Genomic DNA, 16,744 nt, shown 5'->3' on the forward strand with positions numbered 1-16,744 from the left:
AATCTTTGTAATCGGTTTTCGGCCAGAAATTTGACTGTTAAGGGGTCAAAGTTCAATGATTTGACCTTTGAGAACTTTACTAAACTCCTCCGCCAATTTTGGGTCTAAACACTTGAAATTTTAGACGTGGGTTCCTTGAACATGGATCTAACTTAATAACTTGATTTCAGCTCAAAGCAATAAATGTTAAGGGGTCATAATAGGGGTCAAAGTTAAAAAAAAAAAATTGACCGCTTCGGTCTCTACCAAATTTCTCAGACAATTTCTGGTCTAAACATTTGAAATTTTACATAAAGGGTATTCAGAGATAGGGCAAGCTTTTTAATCGGTTTAGGTCGAAAATTTGAGCTACCAATATATAAATGTATGTATGTATGTTTGCATGTCTGCCTAAAACTTTCGACAGAGGTGACGGATTTTCACAAGATCAGTATCGTTTTCAAGCTTGACCTTCAGACGACAAATATCGAAAAATTGGCTACTTTTATACAAGAAAGGGTCGCTTTTTTCGACGATATTGTCGAAAGACATCCTCTCTTTTTGAGTGTCTAACCGTAATTTAAACTTACATGACTTCTGGTTTGGCAGTGGTTGTAACAGCAAAGACGTCACGTTTTTTTCCCATTCTTTTCCTCCTTTGCGGTACGGATTCGAACCTGCCACTCTACTACCTCTCTTTTTTTCTTTTTTTTTTTTTTTGCTCAACACACACCTCCAAACACCCGGGCAACGCCGGGCACCCATGCTAGTTTAAAATAAAATTTCACCTTGAACAATGAAGTATGTTCATGGCGAAATGAAAACTGTCATAAACCTTTTATTTCTATAATCATGTTTGCTTCTTTTCTTTTTTTTCAAACAGTGTGCTATGTAAACAACAAATATAAAACCCCTTGGTGTTTGTAGTTCAAAATCGAAAGTCAATTATTTTTAAAGTTGGACTCAAATAGCATTTAAGTAGAAGAATCAAACTTTGCTTCTGACTAGCCAATTTTCCTTATTTATTATTGTTGTATTGCCAATATGATAACGTACTTTGTTACAAGTTATTTTTTTTAATTTACTTAGTCTTCCGACCCTGATAATTGGTAATATGAAACATTTTTTAATAATTACGTAAAAGTAAAATTCAGTAAATGAGATGACTCCTTTTTAATTAAAGAATACAATAGGAGTTGTCTACCTTAAGTTTACAGATGTGCAAATAAAATTTTAAATGACTTCACTGCATCCCAAGCAACTCCGGGTAGATACAAATAGCCAAAACCTATTTGGAGATTATTTCTTTTAATGTATGATATTTTCATGCATTAACAATTTGGTAAATATGAGTCATGATACTCATTAAAAAAATACATCATTTATATAAAAGGCATTAGAACGAAATTCTCTATCAAACCTGCCTAATTTTAATGTGTGGAAACGATTTGTAAGATGATTTGGAACGGTAAAAGTACAGAATAGTCAACACACAAGAATTCGTACCCCCTCCCTCAATATATAAACAATAAAATGGGGGAACCAAACCAGTTTTATTTAGTTATTCTTAAAAATCATTTCCATACGTCAAAAATTCTAATGTGTTTTATATAAATTATGTATTTTTTGTTTATGAGTTCTCGAATATTAACTATTCCGTACTTATACCAACAATTTCAATATTTCTTTTGTAACAAATCTTTAACCTTTTTAACGTTATTAGACAATGAATTCTTTTCTTATTTATTTAACAGATTTGTTCCAAGAACATAACTCGAAACTCAAAGAACTAACAATTCCATGCGTATAAACAAAATGGATTTGATAAACACATTTGAAAGCGAATGGCAAAAGAAATTCCCTGGAGAACCGCTGCCTTCAGATATCAGTAGAGAAAAAAAATATGATGGACCCTCTCTTCAAAATGCGATAAAAAAATGTGAACAGACAATAAATGAACTCGAAAACAAATTAAAAAAAGAACTCTTTCTCAGAGACTTCCTACAAGATGTTGTCAAAAAATTGCCTGCGACTGACAGTCAAAGTAAAACTGCGAATGCATCAATCCCTGATTTTCCACAAAAAAAGAACTCGTCGAAACCTAGCATTGCTAGTCTTCTAGCAGAACAAACAGTGTCCATATCCACTACAGTGCTCAATGAACCTAAAAAGACACCAAAGGAAACTATACCAACAAATCTGAAAACACAATCTGAGGAGCCAGAGAAGGATGTTGACGATTCGATTTTAAAACCTTCGAACATGAAAGATAAAATTAGTGACATTGAGGATAAGAAGGATAATACAAGTTTGCATGGAGTTAACATGAATGCAAATAGTCAAACAGGCCCCCACAATAATCAGGAGCATTTTCCTAAGCCAGAATTAAGAGAGAAACCCCATCTGACAAACCAACAAAGAATGAAGTCATTCTCAATAAACAGTACACAACAAAAACAAAAACTGTTTGAGTTGCGTCCGACAGAATCTCTTAGGAAAGCCACGCCGCCAAGTATCCCTCCTAAGCCAAAGAAAAGGCATGTCGCAAATGTAATGTCCTGTCCGTTAGCAGATACAATGTCTCACAATAATATTAAAATTAATGATTTAGAAAAAAAGAATGTAAATGCATCTATCGATCCACAAATAAACTTATGTGGCCAGTCGGCCGCGTTGCCGTCCGATCGCGCTTTTAATAACGAGGTGGGAAATTGTTCAGGCATTTGCGCAACTGACACGACGACTGGGCGGGTTAAAAGTGGGGCAACGGACGTGGAGGGTAGCGGCGGTGGGAAACAGGTCGCCGCTGTCCGCCTCAAACATCGTTTAATATTAAGCTCAACAGAGGCCGCCTCACCCACGTTTGCTGACGACAACAACGACGACGTACAGCCAAGTGAAAGTCTTACAAATAGTGTCGTTACAGCAACAGGTAGCTCTGATGATAACAATAACAAAGAGACTAAGAAGGGTGTACCAGCTTTTAATCGTTCTGATGCAGTTCAGTCGGCGGACCTGAAGGAAAAGGATCAGTCACAACAACCCCAGTCGACATTGTTTGCTGAAAAAGAGAAACCAGGTGAACGCTCAGTTATCAAAGATCAGGCAAACAAAAACACTTCCAAATCTCCCCTGCCAACGAAAAGATCCTCTTTATCAAACAATTTCGAGCACGAGGATTTGCCTCAACATAAATCTGACCGACCCAGTTCGCCTCTCCCACAAACAATATCAAATCAAAGTCGAGAAGAAACTAAACAACTCCCAAAAGGCAATGATAACAAAGATAGGGAAGAAGAAAGAAAACAAAATGCATCAGATTCTCAAGTGTCTTTAGTTAATAAAGACCAACTCCAAACCCAAGAAAAGTTGAACAATGAAGAAGAGGCTGCACTAAAGAAGGACCTCTATACTAGACCACCATCAGTAACAGGTGGTTCTGATCAAGAGAGCACAGAGCATCCTCATCCTCATACAGATATGTCGACATCTAAGAAACACAAAGACGACATATGTTTCGTTGGTTTTCGAAAATTGGATACCGATTTTTACGAATCGTCTTTGAACAATAATTCAACTTTACCCATACCAGAAAGGAGATCTTCTATTTTTAAAGCGGAAACTGAAAACCACGAGAATGCTTTACAAAAAACAAACGTGTCTTCTTCATCTTCGGCGATAAATTCATCTTTGAAAACTGTTGATAATCGTGGCGAGAAAGAAGATACGAAGGAAAATAATGATTTTCAGTCCGACGTGAAAACCACAAACGAAGAATCTCCGATCGACTCGTCTTCTTTGGCAGAAGAAGAGCCTCTCGTTTTGAAAGAAGAGCCTCTCGTTTTGAAAGAAGCGCAACCATTACTTTTAAATACGAAGGGAAATTTAGATGCGATAAATAGAGGTAAGTTTCATTTTCTTTTTTGTTATAAAAACAGAACAAACTTATTATGCAACTAATAAAAAAAATAATAACGATCTTGAAGAAATATGAGAACAGTTATATGATGATATTGATTCGATATTGGTAACAAAATCTCACGAAATGTGAATTGGGTTTAAATTGTCAGTTTTTATATACAAAAAAAAAAGGATTAAGTTCCGAGTTTAACAGTTTTTAGACGATGTTTTGTTGCGCGAAACAATTTATTAATATATATATTTTTTTTTAATTCAAATGATTTCAATAAATAGTTATTGTGATGTAAGATGTTTTGACTTGTTGATTGGACAAATTATTAAAGTTTTGTCCAGTTAAAAAATGCCCCCCCCCCAAGTTTTATGTGAAAAGAAAAATGATGAACGAACCTCTCAACGACCATTAACAATAATTACATGAAAAATACGTATCAATGTTATATTTTAATACTAAGCATTGTTTGTAATTTAAATAAACTTTGTTTTAAACAAATGTTCAAGTTTGAAAAAAAAAAAAAAAGAAAGAAAAATGATGAACAAGGAAATGACTGAAAACTGTTTGTATTAAGCTCAGAATAATTTTAATTAATCCGATTAATTTTCCAAAGTTCAAGATAAATTTGTTGCTTATAACACCCTCTGCTAAATCCTCCTCCTAAAAAATTAGGTCTTATACTTTTATAGACAATACTTTTTTATAAGATTATATAAGAAGAACGTTTTAAAGTTTAATAGAAAAAAATTTACACTCACGTCATGTGCGATACAAATCATGGAACGTAAACTATGTATAATGAAACGAAGTAAAGTTTTGTAGTGAAATTATAAAAATAATGGTGCTTCTTCATTATTAGAGCGAAATTCAAAAATAGAAATATTGAATTTCAAGTAAAACCAACTTGTCATGTCGTAGTAATGAACACTTCCAAAAATTACGAAAAACGATAAGGTAGAAATTTGCTTTGTTAAAAAAATGGAGTTTTACTAATAAAAAGAAACTGAAGAGTTCGACTGATTTCTGAAATCTTAGGCCAATTTAACAAAACTCAATTTTCGCTAATTGCCTTCAAAAACTGTTTTCATTAATAATTAATTTTCCACCTTATCGTTTTTCGTAATTTTTGGATATATTCATTATTGCGACATGACAATTCTACTTGAAATTGAATACTTCGAATTTCGCTCAAATAACGAAGAATCACCGAAATAATTTATTTAAGTCATATATATCATTGACAATAGATGTTTTTGCATATTCTTGGGTGCTTGTAAAGATATAGTCGACAGATCGATTTTTTTTTTTAAATATGTTGTTTAACCAAAAACAATATCACGTACTTAATTGTCATGCCGAAAATAGTAATATATCCAAAAATTACGAAAAATCATCAAATTTATTTATAGTTAAAAGTAATTTTTATGGAAAATTGGGTAATATCGCAGTATTTTTAGACGTTATAAAGTAGGTAGTATGAGGCTATACACAGGGGACATAACTCCAAAACGAATATTTTAGATTAATTGTGTCATGGCGCAGTATTTGTTGTCTATAGCGATAGACTTCTTCTTTTTTTTTTTTCTTCTTTTTTTTTTTTACTAAAAACACTATAGCAGTTGATGAATTCTATGAATTTTAGTCATTTTTTTTTATATTGCTATTTTCGACTTGACAATTAAGTACGTAACATTATTTTTGCTTAAAACAATATATTAAAAAATCGATTTGTCGACTATAGCTTAAGAACCCATTCTTGGAACAGCAGCCATTATTGAATAATGTGGATGTTTTCTAGGAATCATTAAAATTGGATTCTGAAATAATGAAAGTGCTTAATTTTTGTCTACACTCCATTCTGCATTTTAACTAATAACCTCCTTCTTTTCATCAGTCACGACGCCATCTTGGTAAAAACGTCAATTATAATAGCATATTTACTGATTTTAAACGTTTGTCTTCAAATTTCATGCGTAATATTAAATAATTGAATTCGAAATAGTTCATGTCATAAAGACATTTTTATCGCTTGTACACAATTTTTATCGCAATCTGTTCCCGATAGCGATCTCAACATTAGTCTTGTTTTATCACTAACCCTAAGCCTGTGTGGCAATATTGTAAAACCGCACATTAATCGCATTAAAATATTGAAAAGAAAAAAGGACAAGAACTGTAACAAAAAATAAAAAACTGAACTGTCCTAAAGCGCTAGAATAACTCCAACTGAAATTGATCATCTATTTTAAATTCTAAATTAATTGGTTTTTTGTTTGTTTATTTAAAAAAAAATTTTTTTCAAAGTGGTAAACACCTAAAAGTAATATTTGATTTGTTTGGGGGGGTATCTGAGAGTTTGTCTATAATACTAGCTGCTGTTTTTTATTTTTAGTTCCTTGTTTACATGTATGTTCTTTTAAACCAACGCATTTCCGATGAAAAAACTATTATTACGTGTCGTGGTGAAATTAGTATAAATTCCAAAAATTAGGAAAAATGATCCAATAGAAGGTGAGCTATATGTATTTTAACAAACAAATCAGTAACAACTATGTTCTGAAATGTGTTGGTTTAAAAATGGCACACCTTTAATGTGTTAATTTTAGTCGAGGATTATCTCCCTTATTTGTCATACTGGTTTGGTTTCACATTAAAATCCGATAAAACTCAGTAATTTGATAAATTCTATTTTTACTTGTAATTATTTTTTGGTACTTGTACAGTTTAATCAGGACATTAAAAAAATGAAAATATCGAAAAAAGTTTAAATTGTACGTATCCGTTATGGAATGAAGTTCTCCGAAAAAATTTTTAACTTAATTTCATCAAGTAGTTTTTGTTTTACAGCGAAAAAACAATTTGTTATGATACCGAGCAAAAGATTCGAAAAGGAAGAAAAGCTAGTATTAAAGATGAGTCGGGAGTGTCGGCGCTTTAACTAGAGTTATCTCCCCTTGGCGTTTCTAACCTCCAAACAAAAATTAAGAAAAAATCCAAGATGGCTGCCTTCAACGCGCTCTCATAAAAGCGTGTTTTTCCGCTGTAAAAAAAAATTACTTGGTCAAATTAAGTGATTTTTTTTTTATTATTTATTTATTTTTTTTTTTTGAGATCTTCAGTTAAAAACGGATACATACAATATAACGTTTTTTCGATATTTTCATTTTTTAATGTCTTGATTAAACTGTACAAGTGCCTATTTTTCTACTGGATCATGTTTCATAATTTTTTGAATTTACACTAATTTCGACATGACACGTAGGTACGTAATGTTTTCACCTGAAATGCGTTGGTTTAAAAGATCACCTTATTTATTAATAGGATTTTGAAAGTTAAATATGATTAAGCTGTACTTGTACAGTTAATCAAAACATTCAAAAATGAAAATATTGAGAAAAAAATTTATATTGTACTTATCCGTTATGAAATGAAGTTCTCCGGTACATTTTGTCAAACTCGGGAATCTCTTCAAAATATCGAACAGAAATTTTTATTTAATCCACAGGCATTTTTATTTCAATATATATTCAATTTCTAGGCAAATGTGTAAGCGATGTAGCAGCAAGAAATGGTGACACGTAAAGTTGTCTCATAAGTTAATTAATATAGAGATTAACAGATTATTTATACTGTAATGAAAAAGGTCAAGTCTGAGGATGCTTGAAAGAAGCTTTATTTTACTAAGAACTATGCAGGGACGAGCCACTACAAATACTGCTGTTGATTTAATGAAAAAAAAGAAAGAAAGCTCAAGGGAAGTTACTCACTTCTGGAGAGCATAAGCGGAAGTTAAAGAATTCTTTTTTTCAGCACATTCTCCACTGCTTAGTGAAGGCTGAGGTTGTATGATTGTCTTGGGATGTAAGGTTACATGAAATCTCAAGAGCGGGTTTTTCATTAAACTGAAAAAAACAAAAAAGAGAAAAGAAACAAAAATTCAAAGCTGATAGTTTTCAGCTAAATATGAAAGGCTTTGATGATTTCTAGTAGAGCATCAAAGATTCAGCACCTCATCATCCTCTGATAATCTCCTTGGTCAATCATCTGAGTGGGGAGGAATAGGAGTCGAATTCTCAAGGATGGAGTTTTCGAACGCACTTGGCAGAGGATCTGAATTGTTGGACTGCAGAAGTGCATCTTGTAGCTGTTTGTTCTCTGGCACAGGATCTAGTTCTGCCTCCAAACTGCTCGTCCTAGCATCTCTAGCACCAAATGGAAATAAGTAGCGTACAGACACTGTTGTCTCTTATCCATTATTGAAACGAACATGAGAATAGTTAGGATTGATTTCAAGTAGGTTTACAGTCTCAACTAGGGACTCGTATTTGCTCCCGCATACATGTTGCTTTAAAAGGACAGACTTAGCATTTGTTAGCCAAATGGGCATGGAATCTCCAGTGGCTGATTTCCTTTGAAAATTGAAGAGATATTCGTGGGGAGTACAATTATTGGAGGTGGAAAGCAATGAGTGAATACTGTGAAGGGCTACATGTAGTACACTTTTCCAATTTGTAATATTGAGGTTCCTTGACCGTAGAGCCAGGCTCACCATTTGCCAGATGATACCGTCATATCTTTCCACTTGTCTGTTACCTTGAGTATTGAAGGCAGTAATGATCCTTTGAAGTCCACACTTATTCTTTCAAATGGCTTTTATGAGAATCTGAAGTCCCACCTTAAGGAACCTAGGTTTTACTTCGGAACAGACCCAGCAGGTCTTCGTAACTGCTCTTACATTTTTCACAAAGTATGGCAGATTTTTGTGTCTGATGAAATGTAGCATCCTGGTTAACCTCGGATGGCATAAGTCTGATGGCAAGGTGTGTAATTTGTCAGCCGAGGCAGTAGAAGAATAAATTCAAGACAAGGTGTCTGCAGCAACATTTTTTTTCTCTGGGAAATAAGCAATATCATAGCTAAAACAGGCAAGTTCTAGTTTCTATGTCGTAATCTTTTTTTATTTTGCTCTTTCCTTTGGGGTTGAACATAAGAGACAGATTTTTGGTCAGTGATCAAATTAAAATGCTTCCCGAGCTGTAAATGTCACCATTTTTGGCTCGCCTGTACATAGACCCCCTTTTCAACCACGGAGTGCTTCTGCTCGATGGAGATTAAAGTTCTTGAAAAGAAGGAGTTCTGGGTTAGAAGCAGTGATGGCATGTTCTGAAGTATCAGTTTCAACCTCAAGAGGGAGAAAAGAGTTTCTGGCCACAAGGAACGATTTAGCAATTTCTTTCTTCAAGTCCCTAAAGGCGTTGGTTTGTTCTTTAGTGAAAGGAAACTTGGTAATAATAAATGCCATCAGAAGATGCTGTTTTTAGGCTGAACAAAAACTTCTTTGAGGGCATTTATGGCTGTCTGGTAGTTATTAATGTCAAAAATGTGTTTGAATATTGCCAGAGACACCAGATTAATTAATAAATTGAGTTTTAACTCATCCGTTAGTTGTGAAGCACTAACTACCTTGAGGAATATAGTGAATGATCTCTTCCAATGTCGCCACATGTCGGCAGCATCCATTTTCGTAGGATCCAAATCCAGATGTTTGGGTTTCAAGTATTTCTCCATTCTCAGTAAAATAAATTGTAATGAAAAAGCCCAAGTCTGAGGATGCTTGAAAGAGCTTTATTTTACTAAAAACTATGCAGGGATGAGCCACTACGTGTACTGTAGTTGATTTAACGAAAGAAAGAAAGCTCAAGGTACTCACTTCCAAAGAGCATAAACTAAACAGAAGTTAAAGAGTTCTTTTTTTTCAACACATGTACAATAAAAATATTAACAGAAGACCTCGGGTTTGTCAGTGTTAAAAGTAGTTACTCAAATAGAAATAGCCAAGGGGATATAATTCACATATTTCAGAGCGTACACAATAAAAATGACACCTGTTAAAATGGCACAAGTGAAATAAATAGAAAAAAAACGACACAAAACAAGAACAATTTGGCAACAGAAATTTAGAGAAGCTTGACTAAGCTCCCTTCTCTTTAGTTTTAAATAGTTGCTGAGCTCCCCCCTCCAAATACCTTAAAATAAATCTTTAAAAATAAGTATTTATTTACAGTTTTTTTTTTTTTTTTTTCTAATCCTTTAAAATTAAAAAAAAAAATCAATCTTTTAAGTTTAAAAAAGACTAAAAAATCTGTGTAGATTCAAGGGGATTTAGCTGCAACATAATATTTTAGTTTTTGTGTTATTGATGAGGATCATCAACTAAATCATTCCCATCCCCTAGAAAATGATAATCTACTTTCTTTTATGCAATTATGAATAAATGCCCTAAAAAACTGGGAGCGGGGGATGGGAGGGGGGGCACAAGAACAAAAATATTTTAAAATTTAGAGTAGGATTCAGTTTTGTACATATGAATTTAACAAAAGCATAACCAACTTTCTAACCAGATAGTGTCTGGACGACATGTAACCATTTTATTTAGATTTAACTATTTAATTTTCTTTTTTTCTTTTTTTTTTTTTTTTTTTTTTTTGTTGATAGGGAGTGCATGCGCATCCTGAACTTAGGGTTAGTAATAAGGTTATGGGATGATTTTTGTGGCTTTTACCACTCACTTAGAATTTGTGATAGAGTTAAGGGAAGATTTCAGGGAGGGGAGGGGTTGATGCCACCCGGATTTAAGTAATAAACCTTATTACTAAGCCTAAGTGCGAGTAGAAAACAGAGGGTTGTTTTTCTTTTACTCCTCCCCCTTTCCAACATAACAGAATGCACAATTTATCACTCTTACACCCTTAAAAATAACAAAAAACAAATAAACAATCTGGTTATATACCTTTAAACACTATTTGACAAGAAATGGGTGATCATTTTACATGAAATTTATATGCAAAGCTGATCCCACATTCTAAATTCTAAAAAAAAATCCCATTTTTGTTTTCCAGTTGACATCGTAAAGCAAAGGTTGTAATTTTATCTTAAAATTAGAAAATGAAAACTAATTTAATAATTTAACTTGGTGTTGCTAATTCAATGCAGATTAATAATAATAAAAAATAAAGACAATTAAAAATCAAATAATTAAACTGATTGTTGGATTTAAATTTAATTTCTGGTGCTGAAATAAAAATGCTAAAGATCAAATTTTCATTTAATGATTTAATTGCTGGCAACATTTTTCTTCGGAAAAAAGTGTAGTATCTGTTCTGATTCTGCACTTCACCTTTTCTGTCCTTGATCAGTGGAGAATAACTCCTTCTAGACTGAGGTGATTTTTTATTTTTGTTCTTCTCCAGAGTGCCCCTTTTTGGGGAACTGGATTTTTCCCACATTAAAAACCAACCTTGTGTCTAACTTTGTACTCATGGGGAGGCAAATAATTTTTTTTTTTTTTTGCTTGCTGGCAACCACTGTTTTTTAATTTTAGTGCGCCAAAAACAGTTTCATTTATTTTTAAATGTTAGTTTTAAAAAAATAGGTAAATTGATGTTAATGATCTTGTTAAAATCAAATTAAAAACTAATATATATATATATATATATATATATATATATATATATACAGGGTGACCCCCCCCCCAAATAAAAGTTAAATGGAGGCTATCTAGAACATGTGCTGTAGAACGGGAAAAAAAAGACCAAAGACCCTTGTGTTTTGATGTGATGTTTGGAATATGATAAACTAGTTATGACCAAAGTTTCATTTCATTCGGACAAAACTAAAAAACGGGGCCTAATTAGAGTTGGGGCCCGTTTTTTTTTGGGGGGGGGTCACCCTATATATATATATATATATATATATATACATATATATATATATATATTTGTTAGTAAGAATAGTTGGGTTTAATGACTTTGTTTGAAAAAATTCAATATGGCGTAATGGAAAATATAAAGGTAACTGCAGCTTCTCTTCCAATTTTCGGATTTTAATCATGTCAAATTACATTTTAATTCCTTTTGACAGATTGATTGTTGCTATTTCTTTTGTATGAGTTAAGGGCATAATAGATTCACTGATTGATATAATAATTAAGTGATTGATTTTGTGTTATGAAACAGATACTGTCAAGAATTGTATAAATCAACTGATTTAAAGGAATAAACTATAAGATTGTCAACATCATGAATTTTGGGATATAAATTTTTGTCATTTATTCTATATATTGCTCTGTAATCACATTGAGCTTCTTATATAAGGATTGATATATAATAAAATATATTTCTACAGAAATATATATATATATATAACTACTTCATTTACTCACATAAAATTAACATACGAAAGTATAGATTTATGCGTAAACTTTAAGTATTTACTTCAAAAGTGCTCAATACGTAGGTAGAGCTAGTATTAGTATTAAAAATTAAAACGTAAACAAAAAAGAATCCTATGGTTTTTAAAACCCTTAAAAATGTGAAAGCAGTAGACCTTTTGATAAACTTTGAAAATGACCTTTAAAACGTAATTAAAAACTTAGAATTCCACAATCAACCTAACAATTTCCAACGGAAACTACACAAAATCGTTAGAAACATAAAGAACTCTAATAAAATCTTTGTAAAAGCAGATAAAACCAAAAACTTTTATAAAATAGATAAGCAAGAATATAACAAACTAATCACAGAAAACATTACAAAAAACTACAAAAAACTAGACACAAACAAATGCGACTCCATAGATATAATAAATACTGAAAGTAAACAAATTACCGATAAATTAAAAATTAGCGATAAAGTTGGCAAATTGAAACCTAGAGAGGAATACATTCTGCTTAAAGACCACAAATGGGACTTTAATAATACCCAGCACCCGCCTGATAAACCCAACTAAACCAGAAATAGGTAGAATTAGCAAAACAATACTTTCTAGAGTAAACAAACAAATCAAACAAGACCTAGAACTAAACCAGTGGGCAAATACTACCGAAGCAATCACCTGGTTTAAAAATATAGAAAACAAAGATAAATGTACGTTTATACAGTTTGACATCATAGACGTTTATCCCTCGATATCCGAAGAACTTTTTAACATTGCCCTAGAATTTGCCGAGGCATACACTGATATATCCTTGGAAGAAATCAACATCATTAAAAAATGTAGAAAATCAGTTCTAAAATAATAACCAATGGATAAAAACTAAAATGAAAAATTTGTTTGATTTGGCGATGGGTGCCAGGGATTCAGCAGAGGCATCAGATCTTGTGGGATTATTCATTCTATATACCCTCACAAGCATATTCGATACTACGGATATCGGCCTATATAGAGATGACGGACTAGCTATGATGAAAAACTCCAACAAAGTCAAGGGAGATAACTTTAAGAGAATCATACACAAAGAAATGAAAAAATTAGGCCTAAAAGCGGACGTATCAGCTAACATAAAAATAACAAACTTCCTGGACGTTACGTTAAACTTAGATAAAAACACATATGAACCATACTTAAAAGAAAACGCTACTCCAATTTACGTAAACCCTAAGTCCAATCACCCACCATCAATTATAAAACACATTCCTAACTCGATCGTAAGTAGACTCAGTAATAACTCAAGCAATGAAAATGCATTTAACAGGTCAACCAATATCTACGAAGCAGCCCTAAAAAATAGTGGATACAAAAATATTGATATCAAATATAAGCAACAAAACACCAATAACTATAATAAAATTAAAAATAGAAGAAAAAGAACTATAATTTGGTATATGGCCCCATACAATCAAATGTTAAAAACAAAACTTGGCAAGAAATTTCTAGATCTTATTGAAAAACACTTTCCTGCAACCAACCCCTTACACAAAATCTTCAATAAAAATACCTTAAAGTTATCCTACAGTTGTTGCGAAAATTTAGAGATGATAATTAAAGCACATAATAACAAAATACTAAATAAAAACAATGTAAACAACAACAAAATAAACAATAAAAAAGTAGACACCATGACAAAAATAAAACTAACACTAGCAGAAATAATAATAACAAATCAACCCCGGACCAGAATAACCATACTATAAATAAAAATACTAATAACGAACAAGATAAATGCAACTGTAGACACCACACACTTTGCTCAGTTCAAAATAAATGTCTAACAAAAAGTGTAGTTTATCAAGCAACAATATTTGCAAAAGAAACTCCGAATAACAAGAAATATTACATAGGCATGACTTCCTTAGATTTCAAAACCCGATACTATGGCCACAAAAGTACATTCAACAATAAAAAACACTGTATAAAAACAACACTAGCGAATAAATACTGGGAACTCAAAGAAAGCGGACATTCGCCGGTAGTCGAATGGAAAATAATAAGACAAGCTACCACGTGTAGGCATTTAGACGACCCATGTAGATTATGCCTTCATGAAAAATTTGCTATCCTGTACTTTAAAGAACCCCAAAATCTATTAAACTGTAGAAGAGAAATAGCAAATAACTGTGTTCAAAAAATAAAATTTACTCTAGGATAGCAATACAAAATAGTTTTAAAACTAACAAAAACAATAGAAAATAAACAAATAAATAAATTAAATAAACATGAATATACATAAACGATCACACATATATGTATGTATATATATATGTATATATATGTGCATATATGTGTGTACATATATGTATATTTATATATAAAGTAACAAAAAAAAAATGTCTGCCTTAAACCACTAACCTAGTTTTAAAACAGATCCTTTGTTCGATAAAATGCATGCCCATTGGCTGATAGGAAGGGGTGCGGTGGATACTAGAAAGCTGATTGGCTAACTAAATCCTCAATAGAAGAGGATCATATAAAAACGATAAACAACCACAGAATTCGTGCATAAGCCTGAGGAATCCTAGAGTGGATGAAACGCCGAATATTCAGTGTAGCTTAATCGCCATATATATTTTATAAATTACTATATATATATATATATATATATATATATATATATATATATATATATATATATATATGTTATTTGTTTGTTTTTGTTCGCAATACTTTTTTGAATGAATTCAATTTATACGTAAGTGCATTTTTACCTAAATGCGAGTTGGTACCCCCAAATATATATATATATATATATATATATATATATATATATATATATATAATTATTTTTTCTATAATAATTAAATACCTACAGACACTAGTGTTTCATCATTTCAGGAATCTTCAGTGCAGGGTATCACGATTAATACCAGTCGAATTATTTGAACACCGCAACACGAGATATCTCTGGCTCGATTAGCGAAGACCTAATATATATATATGCGAGTTGGTACCCCCAAATATATATATATCTATATATATAAAAATGTAATTCTTGGTTCGTTCAAAGTCCATAAAACCATATTTCTACATTACCAATTTAATTGAAATTTTCAGAAAATTTATCTGTAAAGTCAAGGAATGTTTGCATGTTATTAAAATAAATTAAGATCGTTAAGATAGCAAATTATAAAAATATATTAAATAAAATAAAAATATTTTTCGTAACTGCGAGACTGTCCGCCATATTTCATTTCCGGTAGAAATGCGCCTTTCACGTGTACCACAGGTTGACGACTTTCGAATTATAACATTTAACTATCTAATAAATAGATGGGTAAAAAAAAAAAAAATCCCTATTTTTTAAATTATATATATATATATATTTTTGTACTTTAACCCTACCATTGAATAAAAAAAACATATCATAAAACTTTAATTAAACTTGGAAATACGATTTAAAAAATAGCGCGGATCGGTAAGTACACTAGCACCATTTGTTTATCTTAATTTTTTATTTTTAAAAGCTTTCCTGGCGAAGCCTACCTAAAATAAATTTGTCTAATTCTTAATTTCTTATGTTATTGGGGGGGAAAAAAAAGAAAGTAGATATGAAGAATTACTCCACCCTCGAAAATTCCTTTAAAATTACCACTTTTATAGGTTTTCGGGGCTGCTGAAAATGAAAATAACGTTTATAATTAAGGCAAACGGGTAGTTTCCAAGATATGAAGAAATGTTAGTTTAAAAAAGGGGAGGATCACTTTTCCATAATAATTTAACGTAAAATGATCACCCACTTTGTGCCCACAATTTTTTTTGGGTGGGGGGAGGGGAGGACTTTCTTTCTACCCTTGGAAAATCCTTTAAAATTATCTGTTTAAATTGCAAAATGCAAAAGAAATCAAACAAAAAACTTTTTAGCCAAGAAACACGCAGAAAAATTTTTAAAAATAGCATCCATTTTTTTCTATCGAATTCATTTGCTGTTTTTATCGAAAACTATTTTCTCCCGGAGTTTTGATAAAATTTTCCATAAAGGGCCGTGCGTCTCACATTCGTATATAACAAAAGATTTTTTTAAAGATTTCGGTGTGCTAAAAACGAATCTGCAAACTGTTTCCGTCGCAAAAAAATAGTTTTTATGATATGAAGAAAACTTTAACTTAAAATAAGCACCCACTTTCTAGCTACCTGAGAGAGAGGGGGGGGATTTTTTCCCATGTTTATTGGCTAAACAGCTTTCGTTTATGCTCGCGCGTAGCATAAACAAAGGCTACGACTGTGAAATGGGAAATAGTCCCAGAGTCCAGGGGTTATTACCATGCAAAAGAAATCAAACAAAAAACTTTTTAGCCAAGAAACACACAGAAAAATGCCCCTCTCTCAGGTGGTCAGAAAGTGGGTGCTCATTCTAAGTTAAATTTACATTGAAAAGTGATCACCCATTTTTCGAAAAAGTAATTTCCTCATATCATGAAAACTTTCTTTTTGCAACGGAAACGGTTTTGAGATTCGTTTTTAGTACATTGAAATCCACAATAAAATATTTCGTTATATACGAACATGAGACGGGCCTTAAAGTAAAATAATACTGGATTTTTGGGGCAGATTTGCCGTTGTACAAATATTCTCAAACAA

The 16,744-nt window shown here is 32.0% G+C and overlaps 1 protein-coding gene across 3 annotated transcripts in view; it reads left to right on the top strand.

Moving 5' to 3' along the window:
* Positions 1-16,744, top strand: part of LOC145255747 (uncharacterized) — a 212,731-nt gene that overhangs the window by 86,863 nt on the left and 109,124 nt on the right. For all 3 annotated transcript variants that reach the window (XM_080114390.1, XM_080114392.1, XM_080114391.1), the window contains exon 2: positions 1,734-3,883. In XM_080114390.1, the coding sequence (XP_079970516.1) occupies positions 1,780-3,883 (2,104 nt within the window). In that variant the 5' untranslated portion in view covers positions 1,734-1,779. The remainder of the gene's footprint in view (positions 1-1,733; positions 3,884-16,744) is intronic.

The sequence above is a fragment of the Euprymna scolopes genome, chromosome 31 (assembly GCF_053919585.1).
Source record: "Euprymna scolopes isolate OS-2025 chromosome 31, ASM5391958v1, whole genome shotgun sequence".
Lineage (NCBI taxonomy): Eukaryota > Metazoa > Mollusca > Cephalopoda > Sepiida > Sepiolidae > Euprymna > Euprymna scolopes.